This window comes from Nelumbo lutea, chromosome 5 (assembly GCF_056320005.1).
Source record: "Nelumbo lutea isolate HS-2025 chromosome 5, American lotus-T2T, whole genome shotgun sequence".
NCBI classification, from domain to species: domain Eukaryota; kingdom Viridiplantae; phylum Streptophyta; class Magnoliopsida; order Proteales; family Nelumbonaceae; genus Nelumbo; species Nelumbo lutea.
The window spans coordinates 76,813-103,955 of NC_142688.1; the positions used below are offsets into that span (position 1 = coordinate 76,813).

The 27,143-nt window shown below is 37.3% G+C and overlaps 2 protein-coding genes across 9 annotated transcripts in view; one reads left to right on the forward strand and one right to left on the reverse strand.

Moving 5' to 3' along the window:
• LOC148849660 (peroxisomal nicotinamide adenine dinucleotide carrier-like) overlaps positions 1 to 7,174 on the reverse strand; it is a 51,244-nt gene extending 44,070 nt beyond the window's left edge. For all 7 annotated transcript variants that reach the window (XM_088943797.1, XM_088943798.1, XM_088943794.1 and 4 more), the window contains exons 1-3: positions 6,907 to 7,174; positions 6,682 to 6,798; positions 6,520 to 6,594 (exon numbers count right to left, since the gene is read on the reverse strand). In XM_088943797.1, the coding sequence (XP_088799923.1) occupies positions 6,520 to 6,594; positions 6,682 to 6,798; positions 6,907 to 6,987 (273 nt within the window). In that variant the 5' untranslated portion in view covers positions 6,988 to 7,174. The remainder of the gene's footprint in view (positions 1 to 6,519; positions 6,595 to 6,681; positions 6,799 to 6,906) is intronic.
• Positions 7,175 to 10,696: 3,522 nt separating this feature from the next.
• HD1 (histone deacetylase 1) overlaps positions 10,697 to 27,143 on the forward strand; it is a 41,092-nt gene continuing 24,645 nt past the window's right edge. Inside the window, exons 1-4 of one of the 2 annotated variants that reach the window (XM_088944132.1) lie at positions 10,697 to 11,261; positions 13,037 to 13,572; positions 13,667 to 14,107; positions 19,660 to 19,890. In XM_088944132.1, coding sequence (XP_088800258.1) covers positions 13,045 to 13,572; positions 13,667 to 14,107; positions 19,660 to 19,890 — 1,200 coding nt within the window. In that variant the 5' untranslated portion in view covers positions 10,697 to 11,261; positions 13,037 to 13,044. Of the gene's footprint in view, positions 11,288 to 13,036; positions 13,573 to 13,666; positions 14,108 to 19,659; positions 19,891 to 27,143 lie in introns of both variants that reach the window. The other variant, XM_088944133.1, reaches the window with a different exon arrangement.

The following is a 27,143-nucleotide window of genomic DNA, read 5'->3' on the forward strand; positions in this document are numbered from 1 at the left end:
TTTTCTTTCTACTACTAGTGATGTGTTACATTCTCATTGTAATAATGTGTGGCATTTATGGCATAGACGTTTAGGCCACACACATGCCAAAAAATTGGATCATCTATTTTCTTCTAGTTGTTTACCTACTGTTAATTCTGTTTCTAAGAATATTGATAAATCTTGCATAACTTGTAGTCTTAGTAAAAGTCATATTTTACCTTTTCCATCTTCATCTGTGCATGCTACTGCTCCTTTCCAAGTAATACATAATGATGTTTGGTCATCTCCTGTTATATCTAGACTTGGATACAAATACTTTGTTTTATTTATTGATGATTGCACTAGATATACTTGGATTTACTTCCTTCGGAAGAAATTAGATGTACTTCCCACCTTTCAGAACTTTCACACTATGATAATGACCCAACACAATGCCACCATTTGTATTCTACATTCTGACTCAAGGGGAGAATATTTTGATGGAGAAAATGGAGAATTTCAAACCTATTTAAAGAAACAGGGTATTTTATCCCAAAGATCTTGTCCAGGAACTCCTCAACAAAATAGAGTTGTTGAACACAAGAACCGACACATCTTGAGTATGGTGAGATCCCTTCTGCTTGACTCCCATGTTCCTGTTACCTTTTGGGTGGAGGCAGCCAGCATTGTTGTGTATCTCATTAACATCATTCCATCTTTAGTTCTTGGTAATCAATCACCTTTTTATTGTCTTTTTCATCGTTCTCCAAACTAGTCTACACTTCATGTTTTTTGTTGCATTTACCTTGTACATCTTCCTCCCCATGAGCGCACTAAGCCTACTACTCAATCAGCTATGTGTGCCTTTATAAGGTACAGTTTAGAACATAAAGGACTTCTCTGTTATGATCCTAAAGTTCGTCATCTATGTATATTTCAAAATGTTATCTTTCTTGAGAATTTGTCCTTTTTTTAATATGTTGTTAAATTACCCGCACCATCCTTCTCTATTCTATATAACTTTACTCTTGTAGGTGATTCAGTCTTGCCTCTTCAAGTCTACCACAGGAAGTATCCAATTGCACCAATGCCTATGCCTCCTCCTCCGTCGTCGACCCCAATGCATGTCCCTCTGACATCCTCAGACCCTGTACCATCCACATCTACTTCTCATGCAAGTGATCCTTCACCTCCTACTCCCACTCCTTTACAATGCTCTTCCAAGGTTATTCGTCCTCCTAACCGTTATGGATATTCTATTATTCATAGTTCCCTTTCTGCTACTTTGTCTTCTACAGATATCCCTAAGTCTTACCAACAGGCTGCAGCAATTGGGCATTAGAAAGTTGCACTGAACTTGGAAATTCAGGCCCTATTGGAAAATGATACTTGGGAGCTTGTTTCTCCTCCACCAGATGCCTCCATTATTGGCAGTCGTTGTGTGTACTCAATCAAATTGAATTCAGATGGGAGCCTAGGTAGGTATAAAGCTCGCTCGTTGCTCAAGGGTACAAACAAGAACATGGCATCGACTATGAGGAGACATTTGCATTGGTGGCTAAGTTGACTACTGTTCAGCTTACTCTTGCTATCACTGCTATTAAACAATGGATTGTTCATCAGATGGATGTCAAGAATGCCTTTCTTCATGGGCATCTCCATGAGACAGTGTATATGAAGCCTCCTCCAGGCTACTATGATGATTCTACTCTAGTCTGCAAACTAAAGAAGTCCTTGTATGGGCTTAAACAAGCCCCACGGGCCTGGTTTGAGAAGTTCGGAGGGGTTATAATTGAAGTAGGATTTCAGCAGAGTGCCTCAGATTCTTCCCTCTTTATTCTTCGTCGTCCCCAAGGAGTGACTCTTCTACTAGTGTATGTTGACGATATACTTATTACTGGTGATGACTTGGAAGGGATCACTCAGTTGAAGCAACTCCTCAACCAATCCTTCAAAATGAAGGATCTAGGTCCTATGACCTACTTTCTTGGTCTTGAGATCACCAGAAGGGCTTGAGGATATTTTGTTAATCAGCACAAATATGCTAGTGACCTAATTAAGATGGCCAATCTCTCTGACTCGAAGCAAGTTGATACCCCATTGGAACTCAACCTTAAGCTCAATAAGGATGATGGACAACTCCTTCCTGATGCTACATTATATCGTCAACTTGTTGGAAGCCTTATTTACCTTACTATGACTCAGCCAGACATATCATATGTTGTGCAGATAGTTATCCAATTTGTATCAGCTCCTCGATAGCCTTATTTATTTGCTATGCTCCGAATTATCAGATATGTTAGAGGCACCTTATCTCATGGATTTTGGGCTGGTTGCCCTGACACCAAACGGTCAACCACTGGCTGGTGTGTTTTCTTAAGTGATTCCCTCATCTCTTGGAAGTGTAAGAAACAACAGACAGTCTCCAAATCATCTACTGAAGCCGCATACCGTGCCATGTCCTCTATTTGTAGCGAGCTTGTCTGGCTTAAAGCTCTTCTTCATGATTTGACCATTAATCACTCCGCTCCCATCCCTTTATTTGCTGGCAATATGAGTGCAATCAAAATTGCCTCAAAGCCAGTCTTCCATGAACGAACTAAGCATATAGAGGTGGACTACCATTTCATTTGAGACCTTCTCATTACTAGTCACATCACATTGCCTCATGTGTCTTCCAATCTTCAGCTAGTTGATCTCTTTACTAAGGCTAGGAACACCCCTCTCACTACTCTCCCCCAACCGAAGGGGCAAGGGCAAGGGCATTTTGGGAGTGCCTCGCATGGAAGCACGCCTCCAGGCGTACGCCTCCCACGCCTTTTAAAAAACTAGTGCTAACATAACATGAAGCAAAAAGACTAAAATGCCCTACCGCCTCTAACAGTACACTAACAGCTAGAAATGAAAAACAAGAAAATAACAAAATAGGTAACAGAATAACTCAACGAGTGGAACTACAAGTAGAAGTAGTCCGGTCCACTATATCACTACACTCCCCCTCAAGTTGGGAATAGATGTTGATCGTTCCGAACTTGCACAAATTTGATTCCAATTTGACTTTACTTTAGTAACTGCTTTGGTGAAGAGATCAGCAAGCTACATATCAGAGGCAACATATGGCAAGCATATATCTTGGAGGCAATTTTCTCTTAGATGAAGTGACAGTCAACCTCAATATGTTAGTTCTGTTATGTTGGATTGGGTTGTGGGCAATATTAATGGCAACCTGATTATTACAATACAACCTCAATAGCTTCTCATACTCAATTCCAAGTTTCTCAATGAGAGATCACAGACATAACACTTCAGCCACACCATGAGCCATAGACCTATACTTTGCCTCGACACTTGAGCGAGCAACAACATTTTGCTTCTTGCTTCACAATGACACTAAGTTACCTCCAAAAAAAGCAAGTACCCTGAAGATGATCTGCTATCATCAACACATCCGACCAAATCAACATCAGTGTACACCTCTATCTTCATATGACCATTATTCTTAAAGAGTATGCCACGACCTGGACATCAGTTCAACTAAGCAAGGATTCTTTCTACAACAAGAAGATGAGTGGTTCTAGGAGAATACATGTATTAGCTAACAACACTAACATAAGAGATGTTAGGATGTGTGAGACATAGGTAAAGGAGCTTTCCTACTTGTCGTTGCTACATGGCTTTGTCTTCAAGAAGCTCACCATCTTCTGCATTTATCTTATGATTCAACTCAATGAGTGCAAGGTGTGCCTGCTGATTTAACTCCCAATTTCCCAGTGTCATTAAGGAGATCAAGGACATATTTCCCCTAGGAGATGAAGATACCATGTCTAAAACAAGCCACCTCAATTCCGAAGAAATACCACAGGTCACCTGAGTCTTTCACTTCAAATTCCTTACTAAGCAATTGCTTAAGTGAATCAATCTCATCAATATCACTGCCTATCACCACAATGTCATCGACAAACACTACAAGAAGAGTCAAGGAAGCTCCATTTCTGTTAATGAAGAGAGTATGATCAAACTGGACCTGTATATAACCAAAGCTTTCTATAGCCAATCTAAATATTTTAAACCAGGCTCTTGGAGATTGCTTTAAACCGTATAAAGCTTTTTGTAATGTGCAAACCTTCTTCCCTACATGTTCATTATAGAATCCAGGAGGTAACCCCATATACACATCCTCCTATAAATCACCATTAAGAAAAGCATTCTTGACATTCAGTTGAAACAACGACCATGAAAAAATTGTTGCAACGGATGACAGAACCCTAATGGTATTCATCTTGGCTATAGGTGCAAAGGTTTCTAGATAGTCAATGCCATAAGTCTAGGTATACCCCTTTGCAACCAATAAGACCTTATACCTTTCAATTGAACCATCTGCATTATGCTTCACAGTAAACACTCATCTGCACCTAACTGGTTTCTTCCCTTCTAGCTTGTCTATTAGCTCCCAAGTCTCATTCTTAATGAGAGCATTCATCTCTTCCTTCATTGCATTCTTTCACTCAGGTACCACAAGAGATTCATGGACACTTCTAGGAATAGGTACAACAGAAATAGATGCCAAATAGATTTATAGGATGGTGAGAGATAGTCATAGGTGATGAACTAGGAGATGCAATGGGCAGTAGATGAAATGCACCAGAACTTCCCTTTGCGAACTACAATGGGAAGATCAAGACCATCTGGAGGATGAGGTGGTAAGGAATCAGAAGGTGAGAGTGATGTATCAATAGGCAAGGAAATAGAAGCACCTGAATCTCAAACTGCAAAAGTGATAGGAATTGGCCTGGACTGATCATGAGCACCAAAATCAACCTGCCTCTACCACCAGTGAAAGACCCTCAACTCCTTACACCTTTGACAAGCACCCTCATTACACAACTCTCCTTCAAAAATAGGAATAGGCAAAGGAACTTCAAGACTAGGAACATCCCTCACACTACACTCCCCCTAAGAAGAAACTCCGAGGTAATAAGGTACATACTCAAAAAATGTAAATCCATGGAGACAAACCAAGAGTCAAAACAAGGATCATAGCAACAATATCCCTTTTGATTTTGTGCATAACCGAGGAATATACATTTAGTAGCCTTAGGGTCAAAATTAGAACGATAAAGTCCCAAATTTTAGGGATTTTACACATGTACACTTGAACAACAACAGTCATGGTGGATATCTGCATTAAAATAGTGGAGTTTTGCTGCATTTGTGATTGACCAGACCTACAATTTTAACCATGAGTTGTAGGAAAAAATAACTCAACTCATCTTCTCCCATGGACACTAGAATCTTGCACCTCTCTTTTCTTAAACTTTTCTGCATTTTACTTATCAATATGTTTGTTAAAAAATTCAAATCATCTCTGCAAAGCATCCCTTTCAATGCTTCAAGCGGATGGGGTTCAAACAATCTACAACTCATTATCTCCTTTCATTTCCACCGCTGGCACTTCCTACGTGGATGCCCTTGTTATGTTAATGATGTGGTTATCACTAGCAATGATCCTACACGCATCTCAGTTTTCGTATTAAAGATCTTGGGCCTATCAAATACTTCTTGGGCCCATAGTTGTCAAGGCGACGCCCAAGCGACTAGGTGCCCTTTGAGGCTCGCCTCACCTAATTGCTAAGCACTTATTTACTTTCTACTATAAAATACTTTTTTGTTCAAACTAAAATAATCATTTTGTGAGTTTATATTCTAATTTCTTTTTATTATTTTCTTATTTATTAGGGTTTAATCAACACAAACATTGCTAAATGCTGTATTGAACTCTCAAAGACTTCAAAACCTGAACCAATAAGTAAGGAAGAACTTAAACTTTTATTTAATCAGCACATTTTCTTCTTCCTTATGTTCTTCTTCTTCTTCTTTATTTAATCAATACTTTTTCTTTTCTTCTCTTCCTATAACAAAAATAAGGTTCAGCCCCTATGTTTTTTGAGTTTTATTTCCCTTCTTTTTCTTCTCATAAATATGTTGATTTTCTATGAACTTTATACTTTTCTTTCGAAAATTATGAATAATTATTAAGGAAAGACACTATCCACATTGATGGGAACCCCATGTTTCATGAATGAACTAAGCATATAGATATTGATTGCCGTTTTATAAATAGCACGTTCAAAGCAGAGCTATCCATTTATTGTCCAAGTAGGGCATTACGGTTCTCCAAGCCCAATTTGCGGGGAGTGTTATAATATCTGTTGTAACAGAAGAAGATTCTAGAATGGGCCATTCGGCCCACTTATCTTAATCAGTTAGCTATGCCTCTGTACCTCTATGTATATCTGAAGCCTAATCTAATGAATTCGAACAGTTCTTCCGTTTTCTACTCGTATCTGATACCAATTTACAGAACACAAAAAGGATTCAAAAAGAAAATGAAAAAAAAAAAATGAATAAAGGAACGGAATCACGGAACAGGATTCATGTAGCCGAGCCCATATGGTTGGGATAATGATCGGATGATGATGATGATTGAAAAAAAAGGAACCATCTGATTAATTAAAACTTAAACGCATGAAAAAAAGGAGTACATACTGAATTACTAACCTGAGATGCGGCTGTGCCAAATAGGGAAGGTTTAAGTCCACTGTACAATCCTCCCCAGCCTTCGCTTTTTACAACCTGAGAAGCGAATAACAGGGAGTCAGAGAATGAAGCTCATAATTTCATGTAGGGTAGTAAAGTAGAGACAGAGGAGTGGGTGAATACCTGAAGGATTTCCATTAGAGTACCGCTTGGGAGACGATTGGAAGGAGATGAGGCACCATCGCAATGAGGGAGGAGCCCTTTCTTGGCAACCCTCTCTGTTTGCTGGCGCGTGTTTACCTGAAACCACACGCTCAAATGTGATACATTTGGGGAAAAACACACATACGTCCCCAAAGGAACACAACAGCGAGAAAGGGAAAGGTGAGAGGAAGAAATAGAAATTACGGTTTGGAGAGGATATGTGATTATCTGAGCAATGATGCCTCCTCCGGCTCCAGCCAATCCGTTCAATACGGCGTTCGACATGCCCTCCCTGCTTCTCTTACCGCAATTGCATCCCGCGACAAGGGAGCTTGCAAATTCCACAAACTTTTTGTTTTTCTTTATTTTCTATAAAACCGAACACGGCAATGTCAAGCGCCTCTGCTCCACTGAATCCACGGGAAATCCACAACTACTTCTTCGACCAGATAAAATCGCAATTTGACGTCACAGGCCGATCCGAAAACGGAACCGCTTTTGCCACCGGTTTTCAGGTCGGCGGTTCGACCGTCCGGACGAAACGGTCCAAATTATTAAAGCCAATGATTAAAGTATCTGCATTATATGGAATAACACAAATACGGTTACACTTTAGAAAATGCATGGATACGGATAAAAAATAAATAATAGGCACAAAATAGTATATAAATACATGGAAAATGTAAATTTTAATGATATAAGAAAAAATATATTACAATTAGTTTACTGGGATGTGTATCTATCATATAATTTTATTTATAATAGATCAATCAATAGTCCATGACACTGAATATATGCACCTATTATATTTTAATTATTATTTTATTTTTTTATTTTTTTTTAAGTTAAACAAAAAATCAACTCAAATTAAAATATGAATTAAAAATTTATAAAAATATAATCTTAACTTAAGAGCGTATCAATTTTGTTAAAATTTCTACAATATGTATCATATACAAATCCATAGTTTTTAATTACTAAAATAATTATTTCATTATTAATATTTTTATTTCTAACCCAAGTCTATACGGCCATGCTTGGGGCTCTGCGCCTGAAACATAAGCCCTAACCCAAGTCTATACGGGCCCGGGCCAATATCACTAATATGTAAAACATTACATATCTATATATTAAATGACATAATATGCATATAGAGTTATTTTATATATTATATAATATAATGTAAAATAACATGTATACATATGTATACATTATACATGAAATGTGTAAGTTTAAATATATGCAGGTTGGGCCGGGCCCAAGCCAGGCTTTGAAGTATTAAGCCCAAGCTCGGTCCTAAAATGTGTGGGCCTAATGTGGGCCCGAACCCAGACCGGACCTAAACATAAAACCAAGCCGGGCCTGAACACAAAACCCAGGGCCAAGCCCGAAATTTTTGGGCTAAGCTGAAATGATCACCTCTACACTATGCCCATCAGCTTTGTGGAGACAAAATGCTAAATCTGAAAGTTTAGGGCGAGTCTTTTCTACGAATTAAAGTTTTGGGAACTAAATATCACTACCCCAAAGTGCAGGAAGGGTTTTGTAAATTCAGTACCCTCATACCATCTCCCTAAGTATCTTAACCCCTACCTTCCCTGAAAACTGTAACAGGTTTGGTTCTTATGATAATCCAAAATCCTTCCCTAACCTTACCATCATCGCATTTGAAGGTAGGGTGGGTTAGTTAGGTCCAAAACCCACACGTAATGTTTTTTGTTATTTCATGTACAAGCAACCAAAAAAACAAAATATAAAAATAAACACAAAAAATGTTCAATGATTTAATTGCACGCTGCAACATGTAAAAAATACATAAACTATCAATTATCATTCAAATAAAGTTCAAGACGTACCCATCTTTATGTTGGTAATTTAATTATAATTATTATGGACATTTTAATAAATTTAATATATGAGTTGGATTTATCCTATGCCTACCCTAATTTTTTTTAAGCCCCTTTGAGGATAGCTACAAGGTATTGCCATATTGAGGCTGGGGTGTGTGGAAGCTTTACGCCTTGGAGGCTGGAGCTGAACGGGGATGTTTGGAACCATGGCTGTTTTTCAAAAAAATGGTGCCACATCGGATCCACATAGGCGTTTCAACAAATGCCCATGTATCTCATTGTTTGGTTCAACCAATTATTAAAAAATTGGGACCCCACCGATTATTAAAAAACGGGGATGTTTGGCATTTCATGCATCGGTGAACCGTTCCCCAATGGTTGACTGATGTGTATCCTATGTGGTGCTTACCTTTTGGCACATACATGAAAAACGGTGATGAAAATCACCTTACCAAACAGCATAGTGTTTGCTCACCACTTATGTGGTAGAAACTTTTTTTTTTTTGTGAAAAATGGGTCTTGGAAGCATGGGCGTTTTTTCTTGAAAATCGCTCCCAAAAAGCACCCATGCTTCCAAACACCATGGTATTCATAGAATTGCATGGATAGGAATGACAACAGAGTAGATATCATATTCTCCATCCCGACCTTGATTTTGGAAGAAATCATTGTCCCCAACCATGATACCTACCACGGATAAAAAATACTTTGCACCCCTTTAGCCAATAGAGATGGGTTCCTCGTATGGACCCAAGTCCCAAAGTTTCTTAATTAAAGCTAATTTTAGACAATAAATTTACTTGAAATAAAAACTAAAATATAAATAATATCTTAAATATTTATTGATGATGAAGATGGTAATACACATCCAAGTTATTTTAATTTTCTATATATTTCCATGTGTATAAAATAATTCTATATTAGATATGTCCCAAATGTTTTCTACAAATATTATGTGCTTTTTGTGTCATTGTCTTCCTTTAATTTTTATTATTTAATTATGACATAATGGATTGACCCATTTGGCCTATATGATAAATTGCTTACTCACCACTTAGACAAAAGGGTAATTTTATTTATTTTTGTTAAATTTTAAAAAGTGAGATTTATATTGTAAAAAATATTGGATAGAAATCTAATAACTGGATTTATTGATTAGAAAATATCTCAAATATATCATTTAATTAGAAATAATTGGCGTTAGCATCTTAAATAGATGACTTAATGAGAGGGATTTTAATGAGGTGAAAACAATAGTTCATTTTCATTTTTTACATTTTTATATTTCCACATGGACAAAAATAATTATTATTTATGGCACTTATTTTTGTTTAATATGATGAATATATAATATTAGAGATGCACATTTTTTGTTATTCTTTTTTTTTCATTTTTACTATTTTATTATGACATCAAATATTGGCACATTTGACCTGGAAGTTGAATAGTGTACTTGGACCAAACAAGAAATCAATTTCATTTGTTGGTTGGTTTTAAAATTTTTATTTCATATCCATTATCAATAAAACTGTTATTGTTTACCATGTTATTTTTCTTTAATGTGAATAATGTAAAATACTAGAGAAATTATCAATTTATTTATTTTGTGAACTTGTTTCTATTTTAAATATTTTGTTTTATTATTTAAATATGACATCATGGATTCAACCAATTGACCCATATGGTTGAATTGACACACCCACCACTTGGATGGACGAATGGTTTCGCCTTTTTTTTTAACAAAGGGTCAAATTGTTGAAACCTCCCACGAAGTTTCTATAATCATTGTTGAAGTCTCCCCTTATAATTGATAATTGCAATTTCCTCCCTTCACTTTCTAATATAGTTGCAATTAGACCCCCACTATTAGAATACTCTAACAAGAGGCAAACAAATGTCCAAAATACCTATGTTGTTACTATTGAAATTGGTTATTTCATAACCAACAATATAAACTTTATGAACAATAAAATAAATATAGTTGAAAATTACAACTTTACCTTCGAGGGATTCATATATAGGGAAAATTTATAAAGTAAATCAATTTTTGAAGTAGATATTGGAAGGGTTTGGGTAGTGATTGATATGAAGAGAAAATTTTGGGAAATAAACATTTTAGTCAATGTAACTAAATGATTATTTTTGACATTTTCATGCATTTTGTTAGAGGATTGCAAGAAAATGGTCTAATTTGCAATTGTGTTAAAAAGTTAGGGCAGGTGATTGCACTTACCAAACTTTAGGTGAAGTTTCATTAATGGCCATGAACATTTGGGGAGGTTTTAGCATTTTACCCTTTAAAAAACATGGTTTTCAAGCCTCATATTGTCAAAAAATGTGATAGTGACTTAATTATTATAATTTATTAAATAAATAATACATTAAATAAAATATTTGACGTAAGAATAAGTCTACTTGCAACCTTGTTAGTTAGAAAGTTTAGGGGAGATTATTGCAATTACTAACTTTTATGACATGAACAAGCTGTTCACGGAAGGGGACATTAATCCCTAACGTCGCACGGGCACGCCTTTACGCTAGTCCTTGCAAAAAATCATAGTCCGATTAGTCGGGTCGGGTCCAATGGCGACATTGCTTTGGCAAACAGGCAAATAGATGGTAAGGTGCATTCGGTTTTTCTTCAGTTTTCCACTTCTCAGGCTGCTTCTCTCTAGTCCCTGGCGGTCGACGAGTTTGAGCGTCTCGGAGGTTGTCTCGGCTATCTCTCTCGCTATGTGTGTTCACTAGTTTCCTCTCTAATTCCTATCTATTGCCGTGTGTGTTGATTTCTTATAAAGATGAGCTTGTTCTTGTATACGACGTCCATTTTGTATCTTTTTCATATGGATCCTGCATCAAATCTTGCGTGTTTCCCTCCCTTCTTTTTTTTTTTTTTTGCTGTTCGAACTGTTTATTCTTATATAGGCCAGTTTATGTTGTCATTTGGAATTTGTGTATTAAGTCTAGTTGATATTTTTGGTGAATCTAGAGATACTTACTTGATTATAATGTTCACTTCATGGCCATATTGGTGGGTTTTCGTAATAATGTACTAGTTGTAGGAATCTAGGGTTTTATTTCATTTTTATCGAAGTTCAATCAAGTTTACTCGGTTGATTCTCTGGGTTTCCTTGCGTCAGAGTTTACTATATTGCGATTTTTTCCCCAGTTCTTTTTTTTATCTGTTTCAGTTTTCCGTTTAAAGCATTTTTGGAGCGCTCCCCCTCCGTGCAAGATTACATGTATTTTATTTTAACATTGCCGTTTTCGTATACGAGATAATAGGCAATTTTGAATATTTGTATCTATATACACCGATATTCTACATGGAAGTGATTTTTTGGATATCCTAGAACTTCATTGAGAAATTAGCAAAATACTCTGAATGATTTATGAATCATTCAAGGAAGCATAGCCAACTTCGGTCATACTGTGGACCTTGTGGTAGCGTTGCATGGACTATTCGAAATGGATGAAGTATGTGCTTGGAACTCTAGGCGTTTATTCACTAAATGGTTGTACTTGGTTTGTTTGCAAAGCCAAGAAAATCAATGATGAACCCGTTTATTGACACTCAGGCGCCGCTAGGTGCCATTAGGCACCACATAAGCAAAACAGTGAATAAACACCTACTCGTTGGGGGTAGCGCTAAAATGAAGCTTCCCCCAACAGTATGTGTGCACATAAGTCAAGGCTTGCTTTTGCAAGTCTCTATGTGTGCAGATCCGCATAATGGGGGAAATGCTGAAGTGGTGCCTATGTGGCGACGTTTTGATAAATGCCTATCACAAAACGTCCACGGAACAAAACACATGTGAAGTGTCCACGTTACAGTCTGACATGTGTCAGATTTCAACACTATATGATTCTTGAGGGACACTTTTGTGTAACAGTTTCCTTTCTCTCTCTCTCTCTCTCTCTCTTTTTTTTTTTTTATTTGGCATTTAATCAATAGTTCATGTAATATAGAGTTTTATGTGATAGGTGAATATTGCTTAGGTTGAAAGAAAAATTCTATAAAATAGTTGTAAGGCCAGCAATGTTGTATGATACAAAGCGTTGGACAGGCAAGAAACATGTCCAAAAAATGAGTGTGGTAGAAATTAGCATGCCGAGATGGGTGAGTGAAAAAGCTAAAAAGGTTATGGTCAGAAATGAAGTCATTTCAAGGAACTTAGGAGTTTGGTCATTGTTAGCAATAGTTGTTTTTTAGTAATTTTTATGAATTTCCAGGTGCAAATACATATGCATGTTTGCTAGTGTGATAAAAGATAAATTTCCTATATGATTTGTTACAGTCCTGTTCAAATTGAGTAGTATCTATACCACTTTGTTAAGTAGGTAGCAACGAAAATGAGGCTTTTGTATTCCCTATATGTATAAATATTTTGCTTTTGATTGTATTCTATTGGTTTATACTCTTATTTTTAAGCTTCCCTATTTAATCAGTTGTTTGTTAAACTCCATTGCTAACTTTACACTAGATTAACCGATGGAAATTGGAGGCAATTCTCTTCAATCTGGACCTGATGCAGTTAAGAGAAAGGTGTCATATTTCTATGATCCAGAAGTTGGTAATTACTACTATGGGCAAGGCCATCCAATGAAGCCACATAGGATTAGGATGACCCATGCTCTCCTTGCGCATTATGGATTGCTTCAACATATGCAGGTCCTGAAGCCCTTTCCTGCTCGAGACAGGGATCTTTGCCGGTTTCATGCTGATGATTATGTGGCCTTTCTGAGAAACATAACTCCAGAAACACAGCAGGATCAGATAAGGCAACTAAAGAGGTTCAATGTTGGAGAAGATTGCCCTGTGTTTGATGGCCTCTACTCCTTCTGCCAGACTTATGCTGGTGGCTCAGTGGGTGGTGCTGTCAAGCTAAACCATGGGCTTTGTGATATTGCTGTTAATTGGGCTGGTGGGCTTCACCATGCAAAGAAGTGTGAAGCTTCTGGATTTTGTTATGTTAATGACATTGTGCTGGCAATTTTAGAACTTCTTAAACAACATGAGGTATATCAACATTTTTAGGGCTTCATTTTAAATAATTCTATGAATTTAAAAGACTACTATTAAAACTTATCTGTATTAATCATTCATGCTACAGCGTGTTCTATATGTTGACATCGACATCCACCATGGAGATGGTGTCGAGGAGGCATTTTATACAACTGACAGGGTTATGACTGTTTCATTTCATAAATTTGGTGATTACTTCCCTGGAACCGGAGATATACGTGATATTGGATATGGAAAAGGAAAATACTACTCCCTAAATGTCCCTCTAGATGATGGGATTGATGATGAGAGTTACCAGTCCTTGTTCAAACCAATAATCGGCAAAGTGATGGAAGTTTTTAGGCCTGGTGCTGTGGTTCTTCAGTGTGGTGCTGACTCTTTATCTGGGGACAGGTTAGGCTGCTTCAATCTTTCCATCAGAGGTCATGCAGAGTGTGTCAGATATATGAGATCATTTAATGTCCCACTGTTGCTGTTGGGTGGTGGTGGTTATACCATTCGGAATGTTGCTCGCTGCTGGTGCTATGAGGTGTGGCTTACCTACATCCTTTGTTTTGCATTATGATTGGATATGCATGTATCGCCATGAGTTCTTGAAATTGTGATAGAAGCATAGTTATCAAGGCATTGCTTAGTAGGGCTGCAAACCATATCTTTTGTTTGAACTCGGTTTCAAACTTGATCTGTTTAAGGGAGATCTTAATTCAATCTGTTTATAATTGGTGCAGAACTGCAAATGGATACACCTCTATCTGATTTAATATGATCCAATCTGATAATATTTAAACACATATATTTATATCTATATAAATTGGTTTGAATTTTGTTTTTTTTTTTTTTGATCAATAACAAGGATTTCATTAATCAAACAGAATAATTAATTACAAAGAAAGGGAGATAAACTTTCTTAACTCCCCCTAACAGAGGCAAGAGCCCTCAAAGTGAAAAAACCAAAATTACAACTGAGCCCAGAATAATTACATTTTGTGTAGAGCTTATTTTCATCCACTCTTGTACCATATCTCCATTCAATATCTAGTTCTTCTTCCCTTCTAGGTGGTACCATGTTAGAAGACGAAATTCCAAATATCCAAGACTTGTAAGTGATCCAATTAATTTAATTATCATAGTTCGTAAATCGACCATAAAAATTAATTGGAAAACACTTCAAAATCGTAATTCATTCACAACTCACAAGAAATAAAGTGATTATTCTTTTGGTATTTAAATGGTTATTTTTTATTTATTTTTATTTTAAAAATAAAAAATTTAAAATTAAAATTTTAACGTAAAATTATATTGGGTTTATGTATATAACAATTTTTGTTTTTTTAATTAAATAGAAATCATAAAGTTGTATTATCATATGATTCATATCATAGAATATATTAATACCTTTTTTGTATAATTCCATCTAGTTTTCAAAATTTCATTGAAAAACCAATGCTTAATTATAATTTATAAATTATAATTCTTAAGTTTTAGTGTATGGGAAAAGCCTAACTATCCTATCCAACCATAAAACATGTGTTGGCACAACTTCTTGGTGGAAATATAATCAATAGTCATTTGTTATTTAAATAATTATTATCTATTTTTTAATTCAAAATATTAAAAAAATAAAAAAAAAATTGTACAAGAAATTTCAATTTCTATATGATATGATAGATCATCAATAGATCTACAGTATAGTCAATCCTTATTGGTAAATACCAAAAAAATCCTTATAGTTGGATCATAACAAATATGATTATTAATTATTTATGAAAACTAGAAAAAATAAAAAAAATATTGATGAGGAAATTTTAATTGCTCTATGGATATGATAGATCATTCATAAATCTACAATATATTTAGGGTCCGTTTGGTTTGCAGTTGGAATTGGAATTGAAATCCTCTGGAACCGGAATCAGAATCGGAATTGGAATGGTCCATTCCCATAGTTTGTTTGGTTTCAGACAAGAATGGGAATGGCCATTCCCTTAAATGGGGGAATGCCATTCCAACAAGAATGGAATGGGATTCCGATTCCATCCAACCAAACAGTTGGAATCAAAATAGCTCATTCTGATTTCGATTCCATAATTTCTTCATGTTTAAATTTTTTGTTTTGTATATATATATATATTTTGATAAATAAATGATCTTTTTATTAATTTGGAAATAGCACATACAAGCAGCCCTTGGAGAGGCACGAGCTGTGATCTCTCCACTAAAGAAGAAAACAAAAGTAATAAGTTACAATTGTGCCCAATACAGAACTTCCCTAGCTTCCCCTTGCTAGGAACTGTGATTTCTTCATAAAATTTTCATAGATCTACTCATAAGTTACAGTTACAGTTTTTTTATATTTCCCAAATTTCTTCATAAAATTTTCATAGATCTACTCAGAAAACCAAAGGAACTGTGATTTTCAACTTAAGCAATGTAAATCAACATGGATTTAAACATTTCTAAGCATTCAAGCCAAAAAAAAAAAAGAAATTACAAGATATTATGGAAAAATTGAAAAAACTTACCCATTTCCCCAATATTTTTCAAAACTTGAAAAATCTTCAAAGATCTTGATGATTCATATTTGTTTCTTGTGTTTTTTTTTTGCACATCTAGCAATTTGGGAGTGAGCTTTAGAGTTCTAGAGTGGTTTGGGGGTGAACCCCTTTATTTTTTTTTCTCGTTTTTGCCCATATCATTTTTGTAGCATATCGACCAATGCACTATAGTATCGGTGGCATATTGGTTGCCACTGAAATGCTTGAAACACTTTTAATATGGTTTGATACGGTGGAAAAAAATATGACACAGCCGATTTGCCACTATTTCTCGTGTTGACCATTTAAAGATACGATACAATACATCCTGTTTGAAGTGTATTGTGTTGAAATGTTAAACTTTGGTTCAATGATTTAAAAGTTGTGCCTAGGTGCACTGGCTATCCGTATTTTAGGGTATGCACCTCGCCTAGGTACTAGGCGTAACCCTTTCAAAAGGTGCATGCCTGGTGCTTCTTGAGCCTCAGTCTAGGCATGCGCCTTTTGAAAATTTCACGTTTAGAACCCCTTATTTGCTGATGTTGTTCATTTATCCATTCTAGTAAAATATCTTCTTAAAAGGCAATTAAAGTTATAAAATCATCATTTTTATGTGGGAATTAAGAATTTAAGAACTCTGGAGGGTTAATCGGGAAATTGTAACCAAAAGTATGAACTCTGGAGGTCTAGGAATTGGTAATATTCAGAAAAGAAGTGTGGCTTTGTTAGGCAAGTGACTATGGAGGTTACCAATAGAAAAGGAGAGGTTGTGGGCCAAGGTGATTGTCAATATGCATGGGTTGACGGTTGACGGTTGAAGGTTGGGATGCGGGAGTATTGGCTCGAGCTACTAGTGCCTCTCCATGGAAATCTATACATGCCATCCTTCCTTCATTCCTTCCTCTTATCCGGCATAATCTTTGTTTTGGGTATTTGGTAAAGTTTTGGGAACACCTGTGGGTGGGGGATTTGTCTTTGAAGGATCGTTTCCCCTCTCCCTTTGCCTTATCTGATTACAAAAATGAACCATTTTCCACCTTCCTCTCATACCTCGCCGAGGGTCTTGAGCTTACGTGGGATTTGGGTTTTAGAAGAGGAACCATGGGCTTCGATCTAAACAGTCTTTTGTCTCTTCTTCATTTATTACAAGGCGTTTGCTTGGACCTTTCAAAGTTGGATTCATGTATTTGGGCTCCCTCCCCTTCTGGGCTTTTTTCTTGTGCCTCCTTTTTCAAAGTTTTAACTTTGGATTCTGATAATGTTGGGCAAACATTTCCGGTTAAGGAAGTTTGGGGTAAACCGACTCCTCCTAGAATTGGGGCTTTCTGTTGGGAAGCCTATTTGGGAAGGATTAACACTGGCGATCTCCTTCAAAGAAAGAAGCCTTTTTGGTGCTTCTCTCCTAATTGGTGTGTTCTTTATAAAGCTGATGGTGAGTCCTGCTATCATTTATTAGTTTATTGTTCTTTCTGTCTTCTATTTGGGAATGGTTTTTCTCTTTGTATGGTTGCAGATGGATTTCCCCACCAGATGTTCAAGGTCTCTTTGGCTCTGCTGTTGGCAGTTGGACAAAGAAGAGGGGAAAGGTGTTATGTAGAAGTACAAGGGCAGTAGTCTGTTGGACAGTTTGGGAGGAAAGGAATAACAGAATTTTTAATGACAAGGAAAGGTCTAAAGGGGCACTAATTGAACTAATCACCACAAGGGTGCTGCAATGGGTAAAATCTTTGAAGCTATTTGAAGATGTATCCACAACAGCTTTGCTGAATAATTGGAAGGAAGTGGCTTGGTTAGCTCCCAAGAAGAATGTTCTTCATCCATTATGGACTGTTCCAATTCCTGGTTCTTAAAGCTAAACTTTGATGGCAGCAGTGAAGGAAACCCTGGCCCTTCGGGCATTGGAGGGGTCTTTAGGAATGAGGAGGGTGAGATTATTGCTATCTTCTCAGGTCCAATTGGGGAAGGAGACTCTCACTGAGCTGAAGTTCTAGATGTTCTAGAAGGTGTCAAGAAGGTGAAGGAGCTCAACTTAAGGAGGTTAGTTATTGAGGGAGACTCGAAACTGGTATTAGATTGGTTGCAGAAAGAGGAAAGTAGAATGTGGAATTACCTAAACGAGAAGAGAATCTTCAAATGGTGGATCCGAGACATGACAGTGAGGCTTCAATGGGTAAAGAGGTGTGCTATTTCATTTGCAGATGCACTAGCTAAACAAGGGGTGGGAAGAAATCAATTGTTCCGAGCTTACATGTAATCTTTATATTTTAATTTGGGGGAGTTAAGATAGTTTATCTCCCCTGCCTTGTACCTATCCTTTTATCATTAAAGAATTGATTCTGTTACTGATGAAAAAAAGGATTAAAGAATTGATTCTGTTTCTGATGAAAAAAAGGATTAAAGAATTTAAGACCCTAACATGTACTTGTTTGGGCTTGCCTTGAGGGACGTGGTGCAAAGATAGCTCGTGGAATCAGGAAAGCAATTGTTTTACATCGCATTAGCTACTTGAAGTAATGCAGTTGAGGAAAAAAGAAATTGTGGGTTTTACATGCTTGAAAATGCTTTATATGTTTGATTTTATTTTTAAAATTTCATTTGAATATGTTTTACATGTTATGTTTATGTATACTAATTTCAGATAATAGGTTTTTTAAAACATTTGTTTTAAAATTTAAGTATATTTATATTAATATTATGTTTAACTTTTGGATTTTGTTTTTTGCATTTTTTGAATTCTCTGACTTTTTTTTTCGACTTTTTAGCATTTTTTTTAAAACTTTTGCACCTTGCGCCTCGGGCGCAAATTGATTGCCCCTTGCGCTTTTAAAACACTGCCTTGATTGGCAGGTATGTGAATGATAGAATAAGATCTTGGACAGAGGAGGCACAATCCTCTAAAGAAAAAGGCAGGATGATCATGGGATTGAAGCCTCTAGAAGTTAACAAATTGAAATTGAACTTTGAGGAGAGCTTTATGCTAAATCTGGGACTGGCAGGTATGGGTGGTGTATTCAGGAATTATGAAAGCATGGTGGTGGCTTTGTATTCAGGGCCTATTGGACTTGGAAACTCTTTGAAAGCCAAATTGTTGGCATTTTCGTAAGGCCTAAGATTAGAAAAGCAATTGGGTTTCCAACAGTTGGAGGTGGAAGGGGACTCAAAGTTGATCATTTCATGGTAAAGTGCAGCTCTCATTGTTCCATGGACATTTAGGCATGCTTTTAGGGAAGTGGAAAGTATCTCAAAGGACTTAAATGTTGAATTTAAGTGGGTGAGCAGAGCTGTCAATGGTATGGCTGATACCCTAGCAAAACAGGGGGGCATTTGACAGTGGCTATTTTGGGCATCATTGTAAACTTTTATGTTCTTGGGTTGATGGTTGCTCCATCATGTTGTGTTATTCTCAAATTTCACTTGATAAAAATTTCCTTGTCTTTGCTGATCATAAACAAAAAAAAAAAAAAAGATTGACAAGATGGCGGTAGCACTTCAGTTTGGATATTATTTTTTCTATGTTTTGAGTTCCAATATTTTTCTATGTTTTGAGCAGACGGCGGTAGCACTTGGTATAGAAATTGATGACAAAATGCCACAGCATGAATATTACGAGTATTTTGGTCCAGATTATACTCTTCACGTTGCCCCTAGTAACATGGAGAATAAGAACTCCCGTCAGTTATTGGACGAAATAAGAACAAAACTTCTTGAAAATCTCTCAAAACTCCGGCATGCACCCAGTGTCCAATTTCAGGAACGACCGCCTGATACTGAGCTTCCTGAGGTATGTATCTGCATATGCTATCTTTGTTACTATTTCTGCATCAATAGTTCATATTTTAGATGCCATTTCATTTTTAAAGCTCAATTTTGCCATTGTAGTCAGCCTAGGTAAATTAGCTATTTTTTTATTTAACAGAATATGATTATGGATGCCCTTTGTTTTCATTGTTGGGATCTCCAGAATCAGCACATGGTTATTCGGGTAGGGGGGGAGAAAATCTTTCTTTCTTAAATATTGCTTATGGATGCCCTTTATTTTTATTTTTGGCATCTTTTTTGTAGGTTGTTTGTCAAAAATTGGTCATGACCTTTTCTTGATTCTTTTCCTGATAAGACAAGAATAAAACAGAAAATGGAACTTTGATCCCCCAAGTTATCTTGTATTGAGATTTATCTTTAATATAACAGAATTATCTGTTTTTTCTTGTGGTGCACCTCTCCTAGAGAGATGGGACTGGGCCCGCCCAATCCGGTGTTGAAGCCTAATTCTGTTGGGAAACTTCCTGGGCTGATTCCCCTGCCCTCTATTTGGCAATGCTTTGAAGCACTCAAAGGTGCCTCAGCTGGCGGTGGGAAGAACCTTTCCCAAGATGTCCCTAACCATATCTGTGGAAGCATCGAGGTTCCTAGCTGTGATCTCTCTGGTAAGCGACAATGCTTGTAAATGAGCCCAAGCGAGGGTGAGTCAATCCCAGTTGGTGACTTGGGGAATGATTTTCCTTGTGAGTTACCAAAGGAGGACGTATGCAATGCCCAAGATAGTGTCACAAATCAGGTAGACAAGGCAATCTTCTCGGGGAAGCTGCTTGGTATTTCCTATCTGGCGGATCAAGAATCGACTGTGAGGTCATGGTTCAACTGAAAGTGTTCCAAGGTATAGGCTCTGAGCCCTTGGGATGGTAGGGTGTCCTACAAGCACTGCATGTGATGTGCAAAGGGAGCTTGGATTTGAAATATGAAAGGAAAGAACTGCTTTTAAATCTAGCAATGGTTGAAATATGGATTGTGGAAGGGGATTTATTGGTGAAATAGTCAAGATCTTAGATTAAAGAAGAAAATATAACTATAAAACTTGGATCTTTGCATTCAATGTATCTCATTCTATTACAAATTTGGGCCTTTTGTAGATTTTAGACAGGTTATTTTTTTTATCAATAACTGTGAAATGTATTAATTAAGACTAAGAAAAATTACAAAGCAAGGGGGCTAAACAATCTTAGCTCCCTAAAACAATCATTGAACACCAAAATACAATTACAATACGGCCCAAAATAGAGTTTCTGTTCACCCCTTGCCTAGCTAGACCATCTGCCAGTGAGTTTGCACTTCTCTTTACCCATTTGTACTGAATTTCAATATCCTTAGTCAGCCACTTAAATTTTCTCTTTTCATTGCTGTAATTCCATAATGATTTTAGACAGGTTATTGCCAGTCCTTAATAGATTCCAGAATAACCCAAGAGGTACCTTATTCAACTACAACTCATGCCAATAAAATGGTTGTCTTTTTTCGGTTTACATTGTGTTCACAAGGTCTTGGTCTTGTTCAAAGAGGTTACTGAAAAGTCCCATCAATGGAACTTCACACTAAATTCAAGTCATGTGGTCAAGTTTTGACTCCTTTATGTAAAAGGGAGTTGACAAGATTCCAGCTTCCTATGATACTAAGATATGGATACATGCAAGTATGCTTTTCCCACATGCATACACGTGTGTGTTCACGTGCACACACACATACACACCCGATTATTGCAATCAGATTCAAGGCTATCTTAAATCATTACGATGATTCCTTATCACCTTGATTTACATTAGAAGTCAGCCTAAGCAGGCTTAGATTAAAATTTATTAAAGTTTGCATCGGATCTGGCCCAGAAGCTTGGGCCTGATATAGTGTAAATTATTCAAATTGTTTTTTTGAAGTGTAAATGTTCATAATTTCACCTCATTATGTTCATTTTTAATATTAATCATTACATGATATTGCTAGAGAATGTGGCTAGCACCACTTCGTATTGGGAAGTGGATTTTAAGGAGAGTAGTATTTGCTGTTTATTTATTGTTTTTTATTTTGATTTTTTATTCATCTGTTCAGTATGGATTAATCAACACTCTTGATGTGCAGACCTGGTGTCCCCAACAATAGTAATTGGACATTTGGACCCGCCAATATCTCTCCTTAAGCCATAGGAGAAAATGTCTTTTGGTATGTCTTCAGGTATTAAGTACAATAATACTCTAGAGATAGGTTTTGCTTTGGAATCCTTGGACATGGCATAGGAGAAAAATGACATTGTTTCTTGAGGAGTCGTGGGAGAAAATTACTTTTGTTCTTGAGGAGAAAGTGAAGTCTAAGAATAGAAGCAGGAACTTTTGTTCTTGAGGAGACAAAGATCAAGGGTTCAACTACTTAGAGATCAGAGAGTTGAAAAGGGCTACTGCGTTTTTGGTTGGAGAATTGATTTGGTGGTTTAAAAGTTGGATTGCTGTTGCCATTACAGCCATCAGAAATCTCAAATGGAGAGCTTGAAGGATGGAAGGCAGTTGGAGGTATGTGGCTGAAAGAAAGGAGAACAATAAAGGATCATATTTACCATTTTCTGAGTATTTCAGGCAAGGTGGTAAACAAATAGTGCATCTCCCGGAAGGGAGGAAAAGCTCGGGTTGGGAAGAGATGTCCAAAGTCCTCCAAGATTATTCCCAAAGCAAGGAAATGTGGAACAAGGCATTCTTTGTTTACTCAACATAAAGAGGATGCCTTAGTTAAGAAGAAGCTTGCTGAAGGGCGGATGGTCCTAGTGAGTGTTCAGGGTGTGGGCTAGGGCTGTTCACAAAAATCACCAGACCAAGTAAACTGTCCCAGTTAAGACTTTGCAAATTTTTGAAAACTATTCAGAAGGAGATATCATTAGGAAGTGGAAAAAAGTGGCTGGTCAGTTCCAAAGAAGAATGTATCTTACCCAGTTTGGTCCCCTCCAGCTTCAGGGTTCACTTAACTAGATTTTGATGGTAGTAGCGAAGGAAATCCAGGTCTGTCGGTTATAGGGGGAGCTTTCAGGGATGATGAAGGTTGAATTATCACATTGTATTCTGGTTCTATTGGATGGGGGGACTCTCTTAGAGCTGAAATATTGGCTGTTGGCTGTTTTGGAAGGGTTAAAAAGAGCTCAAGAGTTAAATATTAGAAATCTGATAGTGGAAGGTGATTCTAAGTTGGCTATCGACTGGTTAATGAAGGATGATTCTAGTCTGTGGAAGTTTCTGAATGAAAAGAAGAAAGTTAGACATCTCATACAAAATATGGAAGTCAAGTTTCAGTGGACTAAGAGGTGTGCCAATTCCTTGGCAGATTCATTGGCCAAACAAGGGGTGGGAAGAGTTAATTTTTTCTGGGAAAGTAGAAGATTGACTCTCTAATTGATTCTCCATAATTTTAGGTCCATCAGTTTAGGAAACTTTATTTCCTAGAATCATGGGATATCCTAGAATCATGGGATATTAGTTGGAGAATCCCACTGATATAGAAATTAGTTTTTTTAGGAAAAGGTAGTTTCCTATTTTATCACCCTGTAAATTAGCTCTGTAATTCTATATAAAGTTGTGTATATCCTTCCAAGACAATACAATCAATTCATTTTTCTCTCAAATTTTCACATGGTATCAGAGCAGGTCACGACTTTATCCACACATAGTATCTCTTTGGTCATCTCTGCTGCTGGTTCAAGAACTCTCAAACAGTATTTGGGAGGTTCTTGAGTGTCCTTGATTCTTCTTCAGATCGGCTACAGATCTGAACTCTATATTTTTGCTTCTTCTGGACTGCTGCGCCATCGGATTCATCCTTTTTTCTTGGATCTCTTTGTAGAGACATCTGATCAGTCTGAAGCCTTAGATCTGGTGTTGCCCAGAGCAGATTTACTGAATCCCTTTGGTTTCGTTTGGATCAGTTTTGATTTTGAGTGGTTTCGATCCACTCTTCAGTTTGGTCGAGCATTACAGTTACCTTTTTTTTTACATTGGCTGAAAGATTCTTTAGGCCTTCATCGCCAACCCTTGCTAAGTTTTTCAGACCTTCATTGTCTGTTTTTCTCTCTTTCTTGAAGCCCACCCAATATGTCAGAAGCCACCGTATCAAATACCACTGCACAATCGGAAGAAGTTTCCTCACATCAAGCATCTGGCTACCCGCAAAACATTCAGGCAACATATAGGTTGAACGGGAAAAATTATTTGAACATATTTAAAGGGAAAAGGAAAGCTTAGCCATCTCTTAGGGACGGGACCGAAGGAAGGAGATCCAAGATTTGATGCATGGGACGAAGCTGACTCCATGATCATGTCATGGTTATGGAATTCAATGAACCCTGAAATCAGCGACACGTGTATGTTTTTATCCACGGCTAAAGAGATCTGGGATGCCGTCCGACAAACATATTCAAAAGCACGTGATGCAGCACAAGTGTACGAAATCAAAGTCAAGACTGGAGCAACTAAACAAGGCAGCAAGACAGTTATCGAGTATGCAAATTTACTGCAGAACCTGTGGCAAGAACTCGATCATTATCGGTGCATTGAGACTAAATGTGCAGCGGATGCAGCAATCCTAAAGAGTTTTATCGAAAAAGATCGCGTTTATGACTTTCTTGCAAGACTCAACGCAGAATTTGATCAAGTTAGGGTCCAGATTCTCGGCAAAGAAGAGGTACCATCTCTAAATGAGACTATTTCTCTGATTCGTGCTGAAGAAAGCCGTAGGGGGTTATGCTTGAATCCCAAGTACTAGAAGGTTCAGCCATGACTACAAGGATGGAACAACCGAAAATACTGGAAGGAATGAAGACGGATTTGTCCTCTGCACGGGACAAGGAGTCTCTTTGGTGTACCTATTGCAAGAAACCAAGGCACACCAAAGAGAAGTGTTGGAAGCTGAATGGTAAACCATTGAATAGGGAATGGGGCTACCGAGGAGGACAACAGAAGAGTCGAAGTCAAGCTAACTTCACCACAAATCAGCCGAGCCAAGAAAAGCCTCCAGACAAGACCGAGTTCAATAAGGAGGAGATCGAAAGTTAAGGGGGCTTCTGGGATCGTTGGAGAAACCTAGTGGTACAGGCTCTTTTGCAATCTCAGGTAAGTTTTCTATTCCTCATGGACTAAATGTCTTAGATGAACCTATTAGGGATTTATGGGTTATTGACTCAGGAGCCATAGATCACATGACTCACTCCTTGCTACATTTTAGCACTTACACCCCCTGCCCAAGCAATCGAAAAATAGCCATTGCAGACGATTCCCTTACTACCGTGGCTGGCCTTGGGGATATCCATATTAATCCATCACTTACACTAAAAAGTGTTCATGTTCCAAAATTGTCCACTAACCTGATATCCATCCAAAAACTCACCCATGACATGAACTGTAATGTGCTTTTCTATCCTTCTTACTGTATATTTCAGGACCAGGATTCGGGGAAGAGGATTGGACTTGCTAAGGAGAAGAATGGCCTCTACTATCTTGAAGAATCATGCAAATCAAATATTGTCTAGGATAAGTTATCTCTATCATTCCTTTCATCATCCAACAAAGACACCATTTGGCTTCATCACTTTAGACTAGGACATCCATCTTTTGGAATTCTGAAAACTATGTTTCCCTCCTTGTTTAAAGGATTGAGTGTTGAATATTTTCATTGTGATGTGTGTGAATTTGCAAAACACAAGCGTGTGCCCTTTCCAATCAGTAACAAGAGAAGTTTAGTCCCATTCTTTTTGATCCATAGTGATATATGGGGACCCCCCATAGTTCCAAATGTATCTGGCTCACGATGGTTCGTCTCTTTTATTGATATTGCACTAGGGTCTCTTGGATCTTTCTTCTTAAATCTAAATCAGATGTAAGTAGTGTACTCCCAAATTTCCATAACATGATCCAAAATCAGTTTGGGGTCAGAATCAAAAGATTTAGATCGGATAATGCATGGGATTATTTCAACCAAACTTTATCCCCATATTTTCAAAAAGAAGGGATTATCCATGAATCCTCCTGCATTAATACTCCACAACAAAACGGAGTAGCAGAAAGGAAGAATGGTCATCTACTAGTTGCAACCCGAGCCTTACTTTTCCACCAGCATGTTCCAAAAACCTATTGGGGGGAAGCTGTGCTTACAGCCGCATTATTATAAATCGATTACCTTCGAGGGTGTTGGGTTTAAAACACCACTGGAAACACTTTCTCAATTTTATCCCGATCTACGTACAACAAATAATCTCACCCCAAGAATCTTTGGATGCACTGCTTTTGTCCATGTTCATACCCATAATAGAGGGAAGTTAGATCCAAGAGCCATCAAGTGTATTTTTGTGGGTTATTCGTCCACCCAAAAGGGTTATAAGTGTTACCACCCACCTACTAAAAAATTCTTTGTCTCTATTGATGTCACTTTTGAAGAAAAAACACCATATTTCACTCAACCTTATCTTCAGGGGGAGTCTTTGTCATTCATTGAAGATAAGGACAGAGAATTGTTCCCGCTTGGTCTACCTATAGTTTCTCAACACCCAAACTCAGCATCTATACCAGTTCAATCCGTATCTGCACCTATCGAACCACCTCAAACCAAACCAACTTCTTTACCCATTCATACCAGACCCATGACAGAGAATGATGAACTTGTGACTCTATGAGATTGCAAGTATATTCAAGAAGAAGAAACCAGGTTCCTAATCTTGTGCAGGTTCAAGATTCAACTCCTAATCTTGAGAATGAGGTAAATACAGTTCCAGAAATTTCTTCTGAATTATCATTTGACCAAGATCTTCCTATTGCTCTTAGGAAAGGCATAAGAGAATGCACTAAACATCCCTTATATTCCTTAGCAAATTTTGTGTCCTTTAAAAAATTCTCACCATCACATAGGAGTTTCCTAGTTAGTCTAAACACCATTCATATTCCTAATACTTTATCTGAGGCATTATCTGATGAGAAATAGAAAGATGTTATGAGAGAAGAGATGCAGGCTCTAGATAAGAATCAAACATGGGAAATTGTTGACCTACCACTAGGAAAGAAACCCGTGGGCTGCAGGTGGGTTTTCACAGTAAAGTACAAGTCAGACGGCTCTCTAGAAAGATACAAGGCAAGATTCGTGGCAAAAGGATATACACAAACCTATGGTGTTGACTATCAGGAGACATTCGCTCCAGTGGCTAAGATGAATACGGTAAGAATTTTGTTGTCACTAGCAGCTAACTTC